The sequence below is a fragment of the Eurosta solidaginis genome, chromosome 4 (genome assembly GCF_040869045.1).
Source record: "Eurosta solidaginis isolate ZX-2024a chromosome 4, ASM4086904v1, whole genome shotgun sequence".
In the NCBI taxonomy this organism is placed as follows: Eukaryota; Metazoa; Arthropoda; class Insecta; order Diptera; family Tephritidae; genus Eurosta; species Eurosta solidaginis.
In genome coordinates this window covers 153,188,067-153,201,592 of record NC_090322.1, presented here as the reverse complement: position 1 = coordinate 153,201,592, position 13,526 = coordinate 153,188,067, and the positions used below count along the sequence as shown (strand labels likewise).

Below are 13,526 nucleotides of genomic sequence, written 5' to 3'. Positions count from 1 at the left end.
TTTTGCTTCACATTAATGTCAAAGTGCTGTTGGATATAGCTGTGCTGCTTGTGTGCCTGTGTCTGGGTGTGTAGTGTTGCCTCTTGCTGCTGGCGTGTATTGAACGCTCAGAGCTTTTAGTGAATCGGGAACTGAAAATGAAAGACTTTTCCAAAAATTACAAAAAAAATGACATAATAACGAAATAGTGAGTTGCCAATTGAATACATGCACATATGCGAATAAAATTATACACAGATTCACATACCGTACTTATGGGGCAAATTATGTAATACGCAGCGTAACGAAATCTAAATTTATAACATATAATAGCCTCAATGAGCGACGGTATCTAACCCGGAACGCCTTTGTGAAACTTTTCATATTGTACGAATTTGAATGTAAGCGCCTGCGTTTCAGAGTGTCATGGCGTCATAATTACACGCAATTTAAGCGACATTTACTGGTAAATAATATAACCTAAGTGTATTTAATTAGCGAGACATGCTCATATTGCTTTAAACAATTGTTTTTGTAATTGATATTAGCGAAAAATTACAACGTTTACAAACGGCGATGGTTACTAGAACATGTTTCTCAATTTCATTTCATCATCAGCTAACTTTTCGGGAGCTAAGTATTGAACTCGAAATCACCAACATTCATAATATACTAGTAGATGCCATTATCCAGTCAGCCATATGAATGCCTTGCAACTCGCTTTGCACATGGTCTCTAAGTATTGCCTAAGTTGCTATTTCTTTATATAAACCATAAGGTACATACTAATTCTATATGTTTTTAATCCTAGTTGTGTGAAATACTTATAGGCGCGCTCTCAAGAGCTTACTAACATTGGAATTTTAGCAATGCTTTATAGTTATAGGATGAAAACATATATGATTAGTATGTAGCTAATGGTTTATAAAGGAAAAGCAACAAAAGGGCAATACTTAGAGATCAATTGCAAATCGAGCGGCGGGGCGTTCATACGCTTTTACACTAGTATAAAGTACGAATTGTTGGGATTTCGAGTTCAATACTCAACTCCCGTGAAGCTAATGAAGAAGTGAAATTCAGAAAAATGGTTTAGTAATCATCGCCGTTTGTAAACTTTGTTGTTTTTCTCTCACACCAATAACTATTTAACTTAAGCCTTACTTAAGTACGAAATGTGAAACTCAGCATTACAATAATTATAAAAATTTAGATATTTTGTTTGCCTTTAAAGCAACAATTATCTAAATATTATTTACCATATTACTACGAAATTGATTATCTAGAAAATGTGCAGCCACATGAGCTGGCAGCAAATTATGTAAAATCCTTTTATTTGATTCTTGTAAAACGTCCATTTCTTTTTTTTCTTGCGATGCTTGCAGCTGCCAAAGGAAATCCAAACGTGCTGTCCACTCAACTAAACGCCCATGTACCAATATTGCAATCATGAAAATTATTATGCGCGCCAATGAGATCAAATGAAGCGGAATATATGAGCTGTAAAAATGAATTAAGAAAAGGGGGAAGAATTTAAAAATTTGCAGAGGTACATAATTAGACGAAACGAAGGACGCTAATTTGCATTTTTAGTTGCAAATAGTTTTTTTGCACTATGGTGTGTTTATATAAATAGATTTAATTAGGGATCAGAAGAGATGGAAGAGTATTGGCGTGGAATTAATTTAATCCTATATATATCCAAATTCATATATCATTGGCAAAGAATGTAAACCTGCTAAGTGTCATACCGAACATTTTAAAAACTTCATATCAAGTTAACTTAACTCGTCTTTACATCATTATTAATTGGCGCTTAACCGCCTAGAAATTTTAGCCGTTTGGTAACAAGTCGCGCCAACTATCCATGTTCCACTATAACTGACGCAATTTGTCCATCTTCCTGCACCTGTCTCTCCCAATTCAGTGGAGGTCTTCCCCTTCCTCTGCATTCAAACTGAAGTTTCGACTGAAATACTTTCTTAGCCGTAGCGTCTTCGCCCATTCGCATAACATCACCTATTTGGCGAAGCCTTTGGCTTTTTATTCGCTGCACTATTTTCATATCTGCGTAAAGCTCATACAGGTCATCATTATACCTCCTTCGATACTTGCCGTCAACATCACGAGCGACCATAAATATTCCGGAGAATTTTTCTCTCGAACAGTCCAAAAACTGGTATGTTGAGCGACTCGCGAATGCGCCGATTCTATCTTGGATGACAGTAAGTACTTCGTCCCTATTTACCGCCAGACCAACTTTTTTTGTTTCCTTATCTAATCCTGAGAAAGCAGAACTCACAGCGCTTGCTTGTTCAGGCCAGTAATATCACATGCCAGTAAGAGCACGCTCATATAATAAAATCCACCATCACAGTTTAGTTCTACGTCTAGAATTATCTTTTACAGCGTTATGTTAAAGAAATCGCAGGAAAGGAAGCTGCCTTGTCTGAAGCCTCGTTTGGTTTCTAATGGCTTCTTGGGGTTCTTCACACTCCTTACGGAAGTGTTGGTGTTGTTCAATGTCATTTGGCAGAGTCTTGTTAACTTTACAGGGAACCTAAATTTAGACAAAGCAGCATACAAGCTGCTTCTTTCGCGCTGTCAAGTGCTCCTTTGAAGTCGACGCAAAGATGGTGAGTGTCGATTCTCTTATCGTAACTCTTCTCTAGGACCTGGCGCATCGCGAAGATGTGGCCGATAGTAGATTTAACAGGGCTGAAGCCATGGAAGTTGGCTGCTGACCAACGTCCACAGCCACCCTGTGGCGTGAGGAACAATCGCCCCGCCACTTGTCATGCAGCAAATTTAACCTTTCAACACTGAATGTACTTTAATACATTGTATTGCGCAGTATAAATCTTTGTCTAACTCTAGACAAATACATTTTTTTAAAGTAAGATTTTATTTTTCTTTGATTACAGGACTAACTGTCTTAAGAACAAGTGTCCTGGATTCAACTCGCTGGGAAATAACATCAAAATTTAGTTTTTCAATTCGAAAAAAAAGTTTCTGATTGGGGTGGCCTTTCGGAAATGATTTGGCAAACACTCCGAGTGTATTTCTGCCATGACAAGTGTCACAATCAAAGCTCATTTGCCTTGCGGATGCCGTTCGGAGTCGGCATAAAACATGTAGGAAAAATTGAAAGGAATACGATACAAATTGAAACAGAGGCTTTTATCTCCTCGTAGGTAAATCACGCCAGATATTTATTTATTTCATATAGAAGTGTTTTTTAGTCGAGGTGCTCAACTGTACAGTCGATAGCTCTTATTTAGTAAGTTAAATATTGTGATAAACATTCAATGGAGTATTGCTGACTGAAAAAATTAAAAAAAATAATTTAATAAAGAAGTAATTTGCAATACGTCTAAAATTCAATAAAAAAATTTATCTGAAATTAATTAAAAGTTTTATACAAAAATTAGAAATTCTAACTCATTAAATTAAAATTTTCCTGAATTTACAAAAAACTTTTTAGGAAATGTTTTCCTTATTTTAGGCAATTGTTTTTTTCTGAGTGTAACGCTGACGAGAAGTGAGAAACGTTGCTATAATATTGTGACGAATATCAGCATCACTAAGCTGTTAGTTAATAATCACGCAAATCACGCAACAACAAAAACATGAACCGCCACTCTTATGTACTCAACGAAGAGATATCTCACACATACAGATGTAGCCATCAGCCGAAGTAGTTACTCACATGGGAGAGGCGTGGGCTACATATATATATGTACATATATAGCTGGTAACTAACCAAGTATGAGCTACAACTGTTCGCGAAATTACTAAACTTTAGGAGCAATGTAATAATATAAAAGCAGCGCAAGCTGAGTAATAACGATTCAATTTTGATTTAAACACGCTATTGGTTGTGAAGTATAATTCTGAAGTACCACTTCCAAAGTAAACTAAATAAAGACCAGTTTACAATACTGAATGTTGGAATGATTTATTCAACAGTTTAGCGATTCGAACGTTAGCAGAAGGTTTCAAATAAGCGTAATTTCCCTAAATTCGTTACAATATTAAGATAGGAAGCTATGAAAATGATTTCTTATGGAAAATTGTATAATATGTCAGAAGCTTGTAAAACATATGAAAAAAATTGCTTCTCGCCTAGCATGGCTTGTAGCGTGCACTCTGCCGTCAGCCTAAGAACACCCATCATCGCCCGTTCCTAGACACTGTTTAATGCCACTTTATGGGTTTATTGATTATTTTACTATATCGAGGTTTACTTCGAGGTCATATTCAGTCCGATAACCCTCTTGCATCTTTGATGCGAATATAACATACGAACTTATCATGATTATAAGACATGTACGATACTTACTTAACTCTGCTGTCATAACAATCGAAAATATTTATATGAGACATTTCGATAAAAAGTCCATATATTGTACCCATTAGCAATATTAAGAAAGATTTGAATATTATTGGCAAACTGTAAAAATAGGGAAAAAATAAGTTCATTTAGAAGGGAACACTACTAATTTAATTTTTTCCTTACCGTAAAAACACTGAGACCGACAAAAAAGCAAAGGTGGCCGACAACGAAACGTATTGCGGGAGCGCACACTTTCGATGAGCTTCACTGTGATGGGCCAACATAAGCAAATTTTCCTCCAAAGTAGGCGAATGCGCTGTGATATTACTAGAACATGGATGATCCATAACGCAAGTGAACTAAACAGTTTAAATAATCATGTTAATAATACGCTGCGATGTCATATATTCAATCGTATGAAGTACTCACTACATTCACTTGGCCCACAGAATATATCAATATTATAGTAAAGATTGTTATAGCCAAACGTAATGTAAAACTTCTTGCCAAATCCCATACAATCCATTTGAGCCGTACTGCCAACAATAACATAAGTATGGCACTTATCCATACAAAGGCCGTCAAGAAGAGCAACAATAATATGAGAGTACGAGGTAGAGCTGACACCTGTAGAGCTGCACCCAACATCAGGAGCAATAGCGAACAACCCATAGCGGTGGTAAAACCGAGATCGAAATCTTTACGATATTCACGCTCCTTATCGCTCTCACGAAAACGCAGTGTAATACGATCAACATGCTCGGATTTCTCACAATCGACGGAACGTGCATTGATCGCTTGTGAGAGGAAACGATTGACGCGATTGCTTGGTTGATAGTGCATTGAGGAATGGCGTTTACGGAAGGGACGCTTAAATCTGTCAGTGACTTTTGACTGTGGTGATTTTTGAGGTTTTTAAATTTTTTTGTACGAATAATTTTTTTGTTTTTTTTTTGTGTTTGGATTCATGTTAGATGGGGTATAACATTTGGTTGAAGCACGCATATAACGGTGTAAAATAAACCAGCCAACAAGAGTGCATGTGTGTGTGTGTGTGTGTTGAGAGAGAGAACAAGAAGAGAAAAAATAGAAAAGAAAACACCATACATGGCAAAATACATGAAAGAAAAAAAAGTTAAATAAATTAGTTGGTTTTTTGCATTACAAATACATAAATACAGTTATATGATATACATACAAAAGTGTTGTCGATGTGTATGGTTAAGCTTGCAGTTAATAAATTGATTTTAAACATATTGAAATTCTTCAAACGCTGAGTTGCATTGATGAGCTCAATTTGAATATTTAAAAGAAAATTCAACTTGGCAAAGTTTTCATCAACACATATTTATTAATAACAACAAAAATGAACATAAAGCACAAAACGAAAGCAAACACGTTAAAGCGAATTTCCAATATAGTTAAACCTGAATATTCTATACCCAGTTGCATGTAATTGCCTAACTCTAATATTTTTTTAAAATAATAATAATGGTGCAGAGTGGAACCACAACCAATGTTCATCCCTTAACGACAAAATGGTTACAATAAAGATCAATTAATAAAAAATTCGCAGATATAAAAGTTCAAAATAAGTAACCTCATCTAAGTAGAATATAGCCAGAGGTTTTTAAAATGTGTAATTTTCCATCAAAGCCTTTCAATTATAAATACATTACTAACATTATTCGAAAATCAACGCCTACGAAGATATGTAACCACTTCCACTTCTTTTCTGGAAGTTGAATTTTATTTTCTTTATTGTGAGCTGGGTTTTTAATCACTGTTATGAGACGGCACAATGCTTATCTAAACGTCTAACGCAGAAGGGTTTGAGCGTAGAATACCGGTTTTCAGAAAGGTCTGTGACGTCAGTTATGTCCTAAATGATTGGGCGGAGGATTCATACCTAAGAGGGAAACGGATTACCATGTGAACCTAAAGGACTTCCGGTCGAAACGCCTAACTTTATTTCTCCTTAAAACTTGATATATACTTGGAAGCTAATAGATGAACATATGTATAAGATATAAGCTACATCTGAAGCTATCAGTATAGAAAATTTAAAGCAAAGCTTGTGGAAGCGGTTCTTCGTGTTATCACATTGAACATTGAAAAGACAATTGCCTTTAAGGAGCCCATGTTAGCAAACCTTCTTCAGCATCGACGGAGCATTTGATAATGTTCGAATCAAGTGGTATTCCTTAAAGGGGTGTATTCTGCCCTCTACTCAAGAAACCCGCAGTATATACTTAGGTAACTTTTGAAGCTGGATCTATTGCTAGCCAAGTCGTTACGTATCCAAATAGCATAGCCTTAATCGCAGCCCGGAAACACTTACGTGCTTATAGCCTGCTGTAAAATGCCGTGGACGATGTGGGTTCTTGGTCAAAGTACTGTTGGCTAAAGCCCTCTAAAAAGATGGTGGTGCATTTTCTATCTAACCATCCCGCTCTGAGTGCACTCGATCTACAATTATCCAGTGAAATAAAATAACTTCTCATTATTCTAAACAGCAAATTAAAGAGGAAAAAGCAAACCTACGGAAGGTACAAAATGTATGCTGCAGTTGCGAGATGCTTTTATGGTGTGTCGGTCGTAAAAAAGAGACAGAGCTTGTGCCTACAAAGGATGGTTAAGGTACGGCGATCGGGTGCCATATCCATAACCGAAGAACTCCCATATTTTTTCGGTAAACTTCGAACAAACTGTACCTCCGCTAGGCAAAATGCAATTTCATCTTAGATAGACACTTAAGATTATAATTAATAAAAAACACAAATAAATCCAATTTTCACCGACGAATCCAAGATTTGATTCGATTAAAGAAAAGTAAGCAAAGGCATATACTTAAATACGCTACTTTTTACTGGAAGCATTGGGTTGCCCGCCATTTGCAGCGTTTTTTAGTATGAAACAGTCGCTATAAACGAGTATAACTACACTCCATATCAGCCTCCTTTGACATCCAGCTTACTCGGAAGCGATAAAATTCCAGTACGGAAGCACCACATCCTTTAAGGTAGTTAGTCTAAGCTAGTTGGAATGTTAACGAGGAACTGCTTGCTGCAGATACATACAGGGAGAACGCATTGGACTCATAACAAAATACTTCATAGCTTCAAGAATGAGGATGAGGTAGAAATTGTCGAACAATTTCGCTCTCAGAACACGGCATTAGATCTTCAGCAAGCTCAAACCAACGTTTCTTTAGTTATGTGGCAGATCCTGGGGCTCTGCAGAAATCCGGACACTATGAAAGGTGGTAGCCCAGTGGTACCTGGAGTGGAGTGCTTCCGACACCCCAACATAACCTTAACTCTTGAGAATTCCATACAAGCTAGATATACGGGAAAACTGACTTTCTTGTCTTCCATATGAGCCTCTGAGTCTAGCCAAAAAATGTTTCAGCAATGCATACATATTCTAAAATATCTAACCTGGGATCATCAGTATTTAGCCTCAGGGGACTCAATATCAAAGATATTTTCAACACGCTTAAGCTGGAAAAAAAAAAATCAACCGAATTAGGCGTCAAATCCGCCGAAATTTATGTAAATTTTCAGCCATCGCAAAATTGCTGTCTAATCAACTTCGCAAAAATTGTTGGCAGTTTCGACAGTAAAATCAACAAACAAGAGTTGTCCGTCACTATTTGACTAATAAGATCTACACACAGTGAGTCAGAATGAAGAGTCAGTTTCGATGTGTTACTAAAAATATTTTAGTCACACAGATATGACTCTGACTGACTTGTGAAAATCAAAATGAGTTTGATGTTGATGGCGAGTTATCACGTACATATGTAGATGACTCGCGAGTCCGACGCACCATGTGTGGACCCTATAACAGTGAATTCTGTTGCTGCGGAAGCCATTTTTTGTGGCAGAATGGGCATAATTACCAAGCAGCGAGCGCCGTGAGCATAAGTTTCTCTTTAAAATTATCGAATGGATTTGCATGATATTGGCAGTTGTTCTCTGTTGAAACAAACAATGATTTCAGTTTTTGTTACAGAAAAATTGGTGAGATTGACTGAGTACCTGTAATTTTTAAAGAATTTTTTAAATTGGGACGAAAAGTTTCTCTTATGTTTAAATGAATAAAGAAATTTGTTCTTTTTGCAAAAATTCGTTAAAATTTACCATAATGCGATGAATTTTACAGATACGATTTATTGATTTTACTAGCGTTGTTTCTTTCGGTGTAATCGAAAAGCGAGCAGATGAATAATTGGTAATTCAGCTTGACCTAGTACTTATCAATGTATCTGGCTTTGTAATATTTTATCTAATATCTATAGTTAGAAGCGATTCGTACGATCTACACCATTATAATTATAGGTACTTGAGATCCATACCAGTAAAACCCTAGATCAACTTGCATTATCGTAGAGCTAGTGTGATGGTACAACTGGGTATATTTGTTGTTTTTACTCACAAGATATTAACTACTTAGTTTTTAATTAAATTAAATGTAACCAGGGGATGCTAAACAAATTTTAAACATATTTTTTAACTTATATTATCCTTATTAGATAGTAAATCTTGACGGTGTAACTGAGTCAGTAGTAAATTAAATATTGTTCTGTTTTCAAGTGAAATGAAACTTTTTCAAGTAAAATGAAGCTTTTTTCAAATCAAACTAAACTTCTTTCAAGTCTAATGTAGCTTGTTCAAGTAAAATTAAACATTTTTCAAATCAAATTAAATTTTTTTCAAGTCGAATGAAACTTTTTTTAAATCGAATTAAACTTTTTTGAAATTAAATGAAACTTTTTTGAAATCTAATTAAACTTTTTTGGAGTTAAATGAAACTTTTTTCAAATCAAATTAAACTTCTTTCAAGCCTAATGAAACTTTTTCAAGTCTAATGAAACTTTCTCAAGTAAAATTAAATTTTTTTCATATCAAATTAAACTTTTTTCAAGTCTAATGGAACTTTTTTTAAATCGAATTAAACTTTTTTGAAGTTAAATGAAACTTTTTTCAAATCTAATTAAAGCTTTTTAAAGTTAAATGAAACTTTTTTTTCAAATAAAATTGAACTTTTTTAATTCAAATTAAACCTTTTTCCAATCAAATGAAACTTTATAAGATATTCCACTGAACAGCAAGGTTCGAAACTAACCAAAAAATGGAAAATGTTTCATTTGATTTGAAAAAATTTTAATTTGATTTAAATAAGGTTTCAATTACAGCATAGTAAGAAAGTATTAGAACAAGATGAAAAAAGTATATTTGTCAGTTTATCGTATCATTTATTAAAATATTATTCACATGTTCGCAGTATTTTTGTACATTTAACTTTGTTCTATGATCCGAAGACATTTTTAATGAATTTTACTGAAAGTTTCATCAAAATTTATAAGAAAATAGTGAGTATGTTACTTTAACCGATTTTCTTGAAAATGGCTACCTTTTGCTTTGATGACTGCATCGCACAATTTCGGCATTCTTTCGATGAGTTTTTGAAGTGCTTGATGTGGAATATTATTCCACCCTTCGCTCAAACAATCCCAATGGTCAGGAAGCTTGTCGGCTTTAGATCTCTCACACATCGATCCGATTCCACCCACAATAGCTCGATGGGATTTAAATCGGGGGATTTTGGTGGCCACTCCAATGTATCAAGGTCACCTGCGTCCACCTTTTTGTTCTGAATAAGAAGTACAATGCTTTAGTATATGTTCGGTTCATTATCTTCGTCGTATATGAATCCACGACCAATCAAATTAATGCCAGAAGGTATTGCAAGGCGTTGGAGTATTCTGTGATTCTGTTGTGTTTTTTTTTTAGTTGACCAACGCCAGCGTAATAAAACAGCCCCAAACCATCACTGAGCCACCATCACGTTTCACAGTTGGCACAATGGCATCTGCTTCTAATCTTTCATTGACGTTTTTGCGAACATATTGACGACGCCTATGGCTAGCGAAAAGTTCGAATTCTGATTCGTCTGACCATAAAACTGATTTCCACTGATCAATCGTCCAGTCAATATGTTCTTGAGCGAACTGCAGTTTTTTCTGTTTATTTACTGCCCGTAGAAGTAGGTTTCTGGCAGCAGTGCGCCATTCCTTTTTCTTTTAACCGGCCTTTGACTGTCGTGCGCGATATTGGTGAATCCAAGTCTTCATTGATTTCACCACGAATTTATGATGCAGATTTCAGTCGATTTGCCTACTTATTGCATATATTTTATTGTCGATTATTTGATTTGTCTTTCTTGGTCGACCAGATCATTTTCTGTTAGTATTTTGTCCAGTTTCCCGATATCTTCTAATGGCCGTATGAACTGAACATAGAGATATTTTCAAGTTTGGCTATTTATTATTCGATAGGTTTTCCCTGTTCTTTGCAAAATAATGATTTGGGCTCGTATTTCAAGGGATATTTCAGTTCAACCTTGACCAATTTCAATATGGAAAAATACAATTCTGAGGCTATTTCAACATCAACATCTTTTTTTATCTTGTTCTAATACTTTTCTACTTACTTTTCTAGTAAGTAAGTAATACTTTCCGACTGTACTGTAAACAGTTGAATAAATAACTCCAATATTGAATAATGGAAAAATGGCCTTTATTAAAGTACTTCACAATAACACTCCAACTATTTTCAAAATAATACTGCTATTGCTCGCCAGATAGCGTCTTAATCGAAACTGATTCGTGATGCCTCAGCTTGTGCCGCTTTAACACTCTTCGGCTTCCTCGTTCACCCATTTCTCCTAAGGCCTAGTAATTTCGTGAACCAGATGCTTGTTTACCCTATATACACGTATATTTGCAATTTGTATCCATATGCGTGTGTATATGTGAGCAGCTGATGATGACATGCGCTTGCGAGTATCTCTCTCTGTTGCCCCGCATGCATGTGTGTAGACATAATGATTAATTTGTTTACGTAGCAACTTGCTTTATTGTTGTCGTGGCTTTATTTACTTAGTATCAGATTAGTGATGGGAGTATCACTTAGTGTCACTAATATTCGTCACAATATGTATTATCCTTTCATTTATCACTGATTCAGATACACCGTACATAGAGAAAATTTTTAGGATCATAAAAAATGTAAACGCAAAAACTTTTAACGTAACACAAAATAAGAACCATGCATCGAAAAGGCAATCGCCGTAAAGGGAACATGACAAACATTTTGAGAAATTCATGTCGGGAATTTTTAGCTATTTACAGTTAGTTTTGCATTTTTAAAAGAGATTTTGTAATAATAAAGAACTATAAAATCTAAACGAGTGAACGAAATAATATTACCAAGAAAGTTGAAAAGCAATCAACAGAATTTAATTTATTTTCGAAATTCTAAAAAAAAAAGGAAACAGGAATGGAATTCTTAGTTGATAAGTATGTAACTCGACATTTAGATGCTTAACGTTAATGGATATGCACAACTTAAAGTGACGTAACGTAACTAAACGCAACGATAAATAAAACGTTACAACGCAAACGACTCAAACATAATTTAGCTAAATGCAAATATACGCATTATGATTTATGCTTTCTAAAAGGTACGAATATGTTTATATGAAATAAGTAATAATGTGGTAACACAAGAACGAACGAACAAAACGTCAGTGTGCAATTATTTTGCATTCATTGTAGATACTACTTTTATTTATGTTCTATATCATTCTCACTTTATTCTTATTTTGATTGAGTCTGTGAATGCGACTAATCGTATTCGACGTTGAGTTAGGATTAGTTCCTACTGAGATTGTAACACCACCACCGGGTGGAGTGGGGGCGTGTAAAATTTTTTGTAGTCGTATAACCTAGAGGAAAATAAAGAAACATACATACACAATATAAAAATAAGGAACATAAAAAAGTAGTTATTTAACAAAACTTGGTGGAAAGATATAAGTAAGTGGTAGGAGAAAAAAAAGGTAATAAAAGTATTACACATTTCTAACAGTACATCTATGTTACTTAAAACTATAACAAAAGCCTACTATTTATTATATAACACGCATATCTGCACTAACTCATTAGCTAATCTTTATAGATATGTAGGTATATATTTGCATGTTGCATATTTTATTGGAAACATATCGTACTCAAAATTTGAATATTTCACATTTTGTAACTTAGCAAAATACATGTTGCTGTTGTTGTTTTTGTAGCGATAAAGATATTCCCCGAAAGTTTGGGAGAGTGTTATCGATGTTGGTGGTCCTATGCCGGAAATAGATCTGATACATTCCGGTAACAAGTACCATTAAGGTACAGGCCGGCCGCCTCGGCAACGATTTTTAATATGAACACATTGAACCTTCTTGGCCATACATGAGGAACTTGAGTTCGCCAGAGTCTCGACTGCTAAAGAAACAAGACTCGCCACGGGTATTTGAGGTTGATAATTGGATTGGAGAAGTTATAATCCCCTTGAAAGGGTTGCGCTACTTAACTTTTGGAATCATTTGCTTCTTACGACAGGCATACCTGCCGCGCCTATATTCTAAGCGCCCTAAACTGTTGGGGAAAAACTAAAATTGAGAATTATACTCAGTGCTACAGAATGCTCCAGGAGTCAACGTTATTAACACTTCTTTCAAATTTTGAACAACATTTGCTTAGTTACAATAAAGCAAATAAATATATACTCAGCAAACCTTCGGAGCCAAAAAAAGTTTTAATTCGGGTTTCATCCACAACGCGTAATGGGATATTTTTCTTTGAACGCGAACTTAAAAAATTCCATAATAACTGCGGGAGATTAAGTACTACGGTAGAGTGCTAAGGGATAAAGTCTTGAAAAATTATTTCCGAAAAAATAAATTTCTCTTTGCACCGAAATGATTCTTTGTGTATGTATTGTACAAAAAAAATGACCAAGGTAAAAAATTAACATAGTTCTGTCATAAATAAATTAAGGATTAACTTTTCATGTGGTTCCGGAAATGCGTATTAAAAAAGATAGTAAAATCTTTTTTTTTTTCTATAACTGTTCACAAATTTTTCGCCCGACCCTGTACATCTTCACTTAAGCTTTCCTTAACGAGCTATATAAGTCTTCCATGCAAACAACAAGCTTGCTAGTTTTTTCGCGAATATGAATCGTGTCAGTCTTCCATGGGACCGACAAATTGCGACTCATACCATGATTCTTAGGACAAAAAATAGCTGTAAAGAAATACTTTTTCAAGTCCGAAGACCAATATTTGTCTAAAGAAATGTGATTTTAGAGTAAGT

At 35.0% G+C, this 13,526-nt stretch overlaps 1 protein-coding gene across 6 annotated transcripts in view; it reads right to left on the bottom strand.

Moving 5' to 3' along the window:
- The window catches only part of rut (rutabaga), a 382,895-nt gene that overhangs the window by 36,887 nt on the left and 332,482 nt on the right, over positions 1–13,526 (bottom strand). For all 6 annotated transcript variants that reach the window (XM_067783457.1, XM_067783459.1, XM_067783461.1 and 3 more), the window contains exons 11-15: positions 11,972–12,106; positions 4,742–5,206; positions 4,496–4,671; positions 4,319–4,429; positions 1,236–1,476 (exon numbers count right to left, since the gene is read on the bottom strand). In XM_067783457.1, the coding sequence (XP_067639558.1) occupies positions 1,236–1,476; positions 4,319–4,429; positions 4,496–4,671; positions 4,742–5,206; positions 11,972–12,106 (1,128 nt within the window). The remainder of the gene's footprint in view (positions 1–1,235; positions 1,477–4,318; positions 4,430–4,495; positions 4,672–4,741; positions 5,207–11,971; positions 12,107–13,526) is intronic.